Here is a 9,012-nt window from a genome sequence, read left to right on the forward strand (position 1 = left end):
GTGTGAAGAAAGCCTGCATTCAGAAAACAGGTGGCGAGGGAGCCAGGAAGTTGGAAAGTAGGGGGGAACAGGCTCTCTCGGGTTTCATGCCTCCTGCAGGGGCTGGTCCAGTCCGTGCCCTGCCCTCGGGGTGCCTGTGCTCAGAACTGCCCTGCACGGTGCGGGGACGCCCACTGACCTGCAGACCCTCAGGGTTTGGGGGTGGGGAGGAACATCCAAATGGGGCCTCAGCTCCCCGCTTAGGAGTTCTGCAGCTCGTCATTCCCACAACACCTTTCCTTGCTGTGCACAGCCTCGTGGACTAGGGGCCAGGATTGTAACACGGAAGTGTGTGCACTGTATGACGAGGCACAGAGGAGGGCACATCGTGGAGAGAGTGACATTGGCGTTGAGCCCTGATTTATGGAGAAGAGCTCCCTGGAAGGAGGAAAGGAAACAACTGCCAACTGCAATAGCTAAGATTGCTATAACACTTACTGTGGGTCAGGGGGTCTTCTAGGTGCTTTCCCACATCAGTTCACTCAGTCCTCGAAACAACCCCAGGAAGCAGGCACTGTTATTATTCCGCTTTACAGATGAGGCAATAGAGGCACAGAGAGGTTAAGTAACCTGCCCTAGGTCACACAGCTAATAAGTGGCAGAGTCAGGATTTGCACCCACTCCATCCATCCAGGGCCTGTGCTCTTAACCACTCAGGGAATGTGGGGTGGGCTGAATAGGGGAAATTCACTCCAGTCCTGTGAACAGCCTTGGCCATGGGAAGCAGAGTTTGCTCAGAGAATTTGGTATGGTCCAGGTTCTCTAGTTACGGGGAAAATGGTAGCAGTTGGGAAAAGGTTACACATATTTGAGAATGTGTGAGATTATGTCTCATTTAAGTCATAGCATAAGAATAACAGTATTCTTCATTCTTAATGTCCAAGGCAAAAATGATTGAAACCATGTTTTAAAGGAACAAACAAAAACATCTAAATAACCCACGAAAGGGGAAAAAAAGGAAAATATCAAACACGAACAGTGAAAAAAATACATCTAGAGGAGTGTGGAAAGACATACTTGTGTCCTTTAGTATTCTATAAATTTTCTAATTTTGTATTCAGAAAATATGTATACATGAAATGTGTTCTTACCACAATAAAAATATATATGTATATACAATGTATGTGTATATTACACACACAGTATACTATATATTTTTTTCAATTATGAAAGGTCCAGATTGACAATTCTAGTAAAAATAATTCATACTGGGACGTGAAACATTCCAGAAGGTAGCTGAGAAACATTACATATATTTACTCTAAATTATTATTGTCCGGGGCAAAAATTTATAAACTTTGGTGGAGCTGACATCTTCAAAGTAAATTAAACTGGAGTTCAGTTTAAAAAGGAAGTTCCTTTTTAAAAAGGAAGCACCTCAAATGCTTCAAGCAAAATTCCTCCATCTTCATAAAGAGATGCTTTTATTAAAAACCTGAAAATGTGTGCAAACCGTCAAGGGAGCAGGCAAGGCTATTTTAGATGTTTCAGGGGAAAGAGAGATGGAGGTGCCTCATCCCTTGGGCCTTCTCTGAGGGCACCAACAAATAGGGTGTGGCTGCTCCAGGATAATGGATACAATTTTATTGCTGAGATGGTTCTTGGGTTTTCATTATTCTACAGAGGAAGCTGACGTTCTCAGAATTTCGGGATCCCAGCTAATATATTTCAACTAGATCCCATCCGTCACTTAGCAACGCATCAACCAACGGTAATTACCACCGTCACAGTACCAGGCATTCGGAGGGCACTTTCACTAAGAGGCTCTCCGCGAAGGCAGGAGAGGGGGAAGGGCAGGCAGAGCCCTTTAGTAAGACACAGGCCTAGCCTTCCACAGGGAACTCACACCTTCCCTCTCCAGTCTGAATTTTGTCATCGTCACCCCAAAGTGCCTTCGGGGTGAGAGTGGCCCAAATGGCGCTCGATGACATCAGGCCCAAAGCAGGAAATGACCCCCGGTAGGTGGATGTTGGCTCACCTCCCCCATCACCCTGCCCAACAGCCAGAAGAGCTGCTCCTGTTAGACACAAAGAGGAGTGGGGAACAACCCCCTTCTCCCCAGACCTCGTCAAAGCCTAACCCAGGGAAGGGAGGTTCCGTGGGCCCCATTTCCTGCTGTTGTCTGCACAGGTGCCGTGTGCCCATGTGGTGGTGTTTGGGACACGCATGTGGCAGAGGAGGGCAGGTCAGAGTCCTCGGGTGAGTCACCTTAGGTCGGGCAAGCACTTGCCCGCGCGCTTCTCTGATTATACAGGAACAGACGTGGGGCGGGCGCCGGGGAGGAAGCAGGCCGGGTGCACACTGGGTGGCAGTGAGGCAGCCTTTGCTGCCAGGGATCCCCAGGGGCCCGGGCCTGCTGGAATCAACGCTGTCACTTAGTATGAACTGGGCATTTGGCGAATAAGCGTCTCTCATCTTCACAACGTAACAAAACCCATTTCCATGTTTCGGTTACAGTAACAGAGGCTGAGAGCTTAGGGGACCTGCTTAACGACTCAACCAGGACACAGAGAAGTGGACACCCTCCACGCGTAGAGAGATGCCCACCTGTTAGGGTCCCCTTGTCCCCAATACCATCCCTTTCAGGTCTCATCTTCGGCTTCTACTTGGCCCCAACTCCCCACCTTGAATGAAACAACGAGGGCCAAGACGCAGGAATCTCCAGAAAATCTTTGTGGAACCGTGTAATCACAGAGTTACCTGGAGCAGAGCTGCTCCCTCGAGAGGTTCTGGAAGGCTCCAGCTAGCTGGTCGTGAAGAGCCCAGGGAACGGAAGCTGGGGGTAGCGGTGGTGAGAAGGTGCAGCCAAGCCCTAGGCATGGGGGTACAGCATCAGTGGGATGGGCTGAGCTGTGGGAGCCCAGCGGCAGCGGGAGGGAGCGAGGAGGAGGGAGCCTAGGAGACCCGCCCCCATCCCGGGAGGGGGCACCAGGCACCTGCCTGCCTGCGGAGGGACCCCGAGGACTGGCTTCCCGAAGCAGGGGTGATGAAAGCTGTGACTTTGCCCACCAGTAACATGACAAATGGGCTTAATATGTATAAGGACAGCATCACCTTGGGTTTTATGGGGGCATTTCTGCTCCATAAACTTGACCCGCTTTCATATAGAGCTTCTCGTTTCCTACTCACAAAGCTGGCTGCAGGGCACCTATAATTATCATTTTATAGCTGGAGAAACTGGCCTCAGAGAGGAAAAGAGAGAAAGAAGCAGTCCCTGGTCTCCACTCCCTGGCCACCTGTTCCGGATGGTTCGTAGGGATAATTAAGGTTGGATCTTACCTCACCCTGACTAAGCCTTTGAAACTCACCTGGGCTTTCTCTTTGTAGAAGGAAGCTAGATGCCTTCACTTACAGGCTTTGTGGCTGGTGGCTTGGTCAACTCTTGGAGCCTCCTTTTCCAAGCCGTGAACTTGGGATGGTAATAATGTTTACTCTAGAACAGCAGAAATAGAATGTGAGCCACGTAGGTAATTTAAAATTTTCTAGTCGTCACTGTGAGTCTGGCAGTCATTTAAAAAATTTAACAGAAGCAAGTGAAATTAATTTCAAAAATATATCCAAGATATTCTTTTGATAAGTAATCACTATACAAAATTAGTAATGGAATATTTTACATTCTTTAAACTTCGGGAGTCCATGAAACCGCATGAGTATTTTACACGAAAGCACATCTCAGTTCAGACTCCCAGGGTTCAGGTGTTGAGTGGCCACATGCGACTGGTGGCCTGGAGCTGGAGGTCGAGCCCCACACGGTGGCTGTGGGCACGAGGGGACATAACGCGTGGAAGGCACGTGCTCGGGCTGCCGCCGGGCTGCCGCGCTCGCTGGGACACCGAGGCGCGCACGCGGAATCGTGCACATTTAAGGGGCCTGTGCGAGGACCCAGGACCCACAGCACACGCGAGACAGGCTAGGCGCCCAGGCACTTCTCCCGGCCCCTCCCCCACCGACCGCCTTCCACACGTGGGCAGAGGCGGAGGGCGCCCACCCGCCATCCCCGGCCTCCCCGAAGACAGCCGCCCTCGGCCCCCACCGGGACCCCCATCCTCCCCGTCCCGCACCCCCTCCCGGCGGTTGCACCCGCCGCCATTCCCACCCCGAAAAGAAGGAGATCGAGGCCGCGGGCCCGGGACCCTGCCCGGGAGCCAGGAAGCCTAGGGACGCCGCAAACCCCGCGGAAAGGCTGGGCTGCCCACCTCGGGCACCCGGCGCAGCCCACCCCGGCCCGAACCTCGCGCCGCGCCCCGGCTCCCCCTCGCGGTGCCGCAGTCCCCTCGCCCCTCCGCGTCGCCCCCGCGCCCCGCCCGCTGACGTCACCGCGCGGGGGCGGGGCCCCCCCCCTATAAAAGGCGCGGCTGGAGGGGCGACGGCAGGTCTCTGCGCTCGAGTTTGCCGCTCCGTGCCGCGCACAGCGTAAGGCCCGCGCCTCCACCCGCTCCGCAGCCGGCACCATGCGCGAGATCGTGCACATCCAGGCGGGCCAGTGCGGCAACCAGATCGGCGCCAAGGTGCGCGCCGGGGCGGGGGCGGCGGGTCCCCAGGGTGAAGACCGAGGAGGGGTCGGGGAGGGGTGGCGGGTCCCCAGGGTGCGCGCGAGGGGCCGGGGAGGGGTGGCGGGTCCCCAGGGTGCGCGCGAGGAGCCGGGTAGGGGTGGCGGGTCCGCAGGGTGCGCGCCGGGGCCCGGGAGGGGCCGGGGAGGGGGCGGCGGGTCCCCAGGGTGAAGACCGAGGAGGGGTTGGGAAGGGGTGGCGGGTCCCCAGGGTGCGCGCGAGGGGCCGGGTAGGGGTGGCGGGTCCGCAGGGTGCGCGACAGGGCCTGGGAGGGGCCGGGGAGGGGGCGGCGGGTCCCCAGGGTGGAGACCGAGGAGGGGTCGGGGAGAGGTGGCGGGTCCCCAGGGTGCGAGCCAGGGCCCGGGAGGGGGCCGCCGCCCCGGGGGGCGCGTTCTCGGCGCGGGGCGGGGCCCAGGAACCACAGAACCTGCCGCGGTGCCCGCTGCGACGCAGCTGTGTGTGTTTAATCAAGGCCCCTTTGAAATTTCCTCGGACCCGACCCTTCTGAGGGACGCGGTTGGTATTTCCCTGGTAGACTAGCCTCTGAGATTTGGATAGGGCCTATTGGTCATGATAATCCAGTGGCCTCATATGGAATTTAATTTGTATACTTTGTCTGTAGTTTGAATGAAAAAATGCAGTGTCATTGGGTGACAGATATTATGGAGACTTCTCGTGGGTCCGACAGACAGGGATGTTAGATCCCTTAATGCGAGCACCAGCTAGACAGAATGACGTATAACGTCGGAGTCTGATTCCCGCCTGCGCGGCGGCAGGTGGCCGTCCTGGGCTGTGACTGTCGCCCGCAGTGGGCGAGGCGCCACGGGCATGGTGCATGGGTATGGGCGGGCGCCTGCACGAGGACGTGGTCTCTTTCAGAACCGCCATATTGCCCCCCCAGCCCCGCCACCCCCTTTCCTGCTGCAAATTCACAATGCAGCCCGCGCCCCCACCGTGGCCAGCTCCAGCCACTGCCCGCCGCGTGCTCCTGCCCGCGCTACCCCACCATTCCGCTGCTGCAGTCAGTGGCCGGAGGGCAGTAGGATGTCGGCGCCTAACACTGCGCCGCTTGGAGAGCTGGATCGGGTTTGTGCCAGGAAACAGTGATCCCTGCAGGCAGCCGCAGGGCGGGGTCCACCTGTCCTGGGTCCTGCCAGGACCCGTCCATCAGCTGGGATGCCAACACTCAGCCCTGCCTGGGGGTGACGGCCTCCGCAGCCCCCGCGGCTGTGCCCACGCTCCTCCTTCAGGGCTCCTCCCAGCTTTTCAGCCTGTCGCCATAACATGGCTGATGCTGGGCGGGTTCCTGAGCCCCTCGGCAGCAGCTGCCGCAGGATCAGGGGCGGCAGCTATTGGTCTGTCTGGGGCTCCTCGACTGTCTGACCACAATGCCGCTGTTCCAAGGACAGGAGAGGAAGAAGGGGGCCATCTTTACTGATACTTCGGATGCCAGGCCATCACGCGGTTTTCTTTATTTCCAGTTTTGGGAGGTCATCAGCGATGAGCATGGGATCGACCCCACGGGCAGTTACCATGGAGACAGTGACCTGCAGCTGGAGAGAATCAACGTGTACTACAATGAAGCTGCCGGTGATTATTGGAAGCTTTCCTGCCCCCTCACCTTGCTTTCTGTTCTGCGGCAGACGCAATGTATTAGGAACATGCAAATGACAAAGAAAGGCTTCCTGCATGCATTTTTAACTGCTCAAAAACACACTTCAGAGTTCCTGAAGTCTCCTGCATGTTTGCCGTGACGAGGCAGGCCATTATCTCCCTTTGTAGAGCAGAAACCGCCTCTAATCTCCTACTTTTGTCTCATGCTGGAATTTTCCCTGCTGAATTCTGCCGTGACGGGCCCAGAGGGCAGGGCACTGTGACTCCTTTGCTTACCGCAGGTCTGAGTCCTGCTCTGTCCCCGCAGGTAACAAATATGTGCCTCGGGCCATCCTGGTGGATCTGGAGCCGGGCACCATGGACTCGGTCAGGTCTGGACCCTTCGGCCAGATCTTCAGGCCCGACAACTTCGTGTTCGGTATGTAGCGTGGTCCCCGGGCACTGGCTCGGGGGGCCCACTTCCTCCTAAGCCCCGTGGAGGTCACAGCTGTCACTGCTGAGTGCCCCGCCGGAGGCTGCGTGTCCACAGAGGCCCTGAGTCCTGGCCTAACCGCCCCCGGTCCACGGGCTGTCACTCCTCTGGCCCCTCTCCGCACAGCTCAAAGGACGGGGTCCGCCTGCAGAGGGCTGCCGCAGCCGTCCCATGGCAGAGCAGCCTGGGGAGGGCAGAGAACGGGGAGCAAAGGGAAGCTTCCAACAGCAGCTCCCAGGTGACCGGTCATCTCAGAGGACCAGTGACAACAGGCGAGCATTTCCCGAAGCAAAGGCCAAAGGCACAGGTTACGAGCAGCTGAGACAGCTGCTTGGAGCGGCCTCTTCTGATCACGTGCGCCCCACCCTGCCTGTTCCTCGTAGCTGATTTAAGTATTTACAGAAGGTTCTTCGTTCTTAATTTTAAACCAGTTGGGTTTTGTTAAACCATCTTCTTAATTACCTGCCTCATATGAACTAACCTTTTTGCTTCATTAGATCTCCAGTGTTTTTGAGGGTCACTGGCATATAGAAAAATTGTTTGTAGGTAGAAAGGGTTTCTAAAAGAGAAGAATCTGTCATCTCTAAATCTAGTCCAGAGTCAAAATGACAGAATCTGGAATTCCTTGCTTAAGTTTTCGTGTGTGATATTCTCCTTTCCCTCGGCAGGCCAGAGCGGTGCCGGCAACAACTGGGCCAAGGGCCACTACACGGAGGGCGCGGAGCTGGTGGACTCGGTCCTGGACGTGGTCCGGAAGGAGTCGGAAAGCTGTGACTGTCTGCAGGGCTTCCAGCTGACCCACTCGCTGGGGGGCGGCACCGGCTCCGGGATGGGTACCCTCCTCATCAGCAAGATCCGCGAGGAGTACCCCGACCGCATCATGAACACCTTCAGCGTGATGCCCTCGCCCAAGGTGTCGGACACGGTGGTGGAGCCCTACAACGCCACGCTGTCCGTGCACCAGCTGGTGGAGAACACGGACGAGACCTACTCCATCGACAACGAGGCGCTGTACGACATCTGCTTCCGCACCCTGAAGCTGACCACGCCCACCTACGGGGACCTCAACCACCTGGTGTCGGCCACCATGAGCGGGGTCACCACGTGCCTGCGCTTCCCGGGCCAGCTGAACGCCGACCTGCGCAAGCTGGCCGTGAACATGGTGCCCTTCCCGCGCCTGCACTTCTTCATGCCCGGCTTCGCGCCGCTGACCAGCCGGGGCAGCCAGCAGTACCGCGCGCTGACGGTGCCCGAGCTCACGCAGCAGATGTTCGACTCCAAGAACATGATGGCCGCCTGCGACCCGCGCCACGGCCGCTACCTGACCGTGGCCGCCATCTTCCGGGGCCGCATGTCCATGAAGGAGGTGGACGAGCAGATGCTCAACGTCCAGAACAAGAACAGCAGCTACTTCGTGGAGTGGATCCCCAACAACGTGAAGACGGCCGTGTGCGACATCCCGCCGCGCGGCCTCAAGATGTCGGCCACCTTCATCGGCAACAGCACGGCCATCCAGGAGCTGTTCAAGCGCATCTCGGAGCAGTTCACGGCCATGTTCCGCCGCAAGGCCTTCCTGCACTGGTACACGGGCGAGGGCATGGACGAGATGGAGTTCACCGAGGCCGAGAGCAACATGAACGACCTGGTGTCCGAGTACCAGCAGTACCAGGACGCCACGGCCGACGAGCAGGGGGAGTTTGAGGAGGAGGAGGGCGAGGACGAGGCCTGAGCCCCGAGCGCCGCTGGATGTGGCCTGAGGCTGTGTGGCCGGAGGCCGGGAGGAGAGCGAGGGGGAGGCCTGAGAACTTCTGAAATAAGTCGTGCATCCTTAGTGAACTTCTGTTGTCCTCAATCAAGCATGGTCTTTCTATTGGTATACTATGGTGCTCAGTTTTGCCTCTGTCAGAAATTCACACTGTTGATGTAGTAACATGGAACTCCTCTGGAAATTGCAGTATTGTCTAAGATATCTATACTAATAAAAAAGCATGTGTCCAGATCCCGTGGTCTCTTAATTTTTATTGCAAACAATTTTTATTCTTTCACTAAATGTTTCCCAAGTGTTTCCAGGTTTAGTAATTTTAAGAAAACAGGATTTCTACTTTCATGTTTTTAATTAATAGCCTTTCTGCTCTTTTAGTAAAGAGAGACAAAAAGGCATATTTTTAGCTTCACTGGCCCAAAGTATTCAAGGAAAGGAACCCAGGTGTGTGGAGGTGGATAGAGATCTGGGGACAAAGCAGACCTTCCTCCCTGGTTTGCTGTGGTTCCAGCAACCCCGTGAACGTGTGGAATCCAGGGCCCCGGGCGAGGACTGTCTTCAGCTTAGCCACTTCT

General features: G+C 56.5%; 1 protein-coding gene and 1 long non-coding RNA gene across 2 annotated transcripts; one reads left to right on the forward strand and one right to left on the reverse strand.

The window, feature by feature from the left end:
* Positions 1 to 2,486: 2,486 nt before the first annotated feature.
* LOC137773924 (uncharacterized) lies at positions 2,487 to 4,206 on the reverse strand. The gene is made up of 3 exons (XR_011075749.1): positions 4,136 to 4,206; positions 3,348 to 3,472; positions 2,487 to 2,851 (listed from the first exon to the last, which is right to left on the reverse strand). It is a non-coding gene; the product is annotated as an uncharacterized lncRNA (long non-coding RNA).
* Positions 4,207 to 4,407: 201 nt separating this feature from the next.
* Positions 4,408 to 8,675, forward strand: TUBB2A (tubulin beta 2A class IIa). Its single transcript, XM_068557243.1, has 4 exons — positions 4,408 to 4,547; positions 6,071 to 6,179; positions 6,511 to 6,621; positions 7,344 to 8,675. Exons 1-4 carry the CDS (start codon positions 4,491 to 4,493, stop codon positions 8,402 to 8,404), a joined length of 1,338 nt encoding a protein of 445 aa, XP_068413344.1. The 5' UTR covers positions 4,408 to 4,490; the 3' UTR covers positions 8,405 to 8,675.
* Positions 8,676 to 9,012: the final 337 nt, after the last annotated feature.

This window comes from Eschrichtius robustus, chromosome 12 (assembly GCF_028021215.1).
Source record: "Eschrichtius robustus isolate mEscRob2 chromosome 12, mEscRob2.pri, whole genome shotgun sequence".
Classification (NCBI taxonomy): Eukaryota; Metazoa; Chordata; class Mammalia; order Artiodactyla; family Eschrichtiidae; genus Eschrichtius; species Eschrichtius robustus.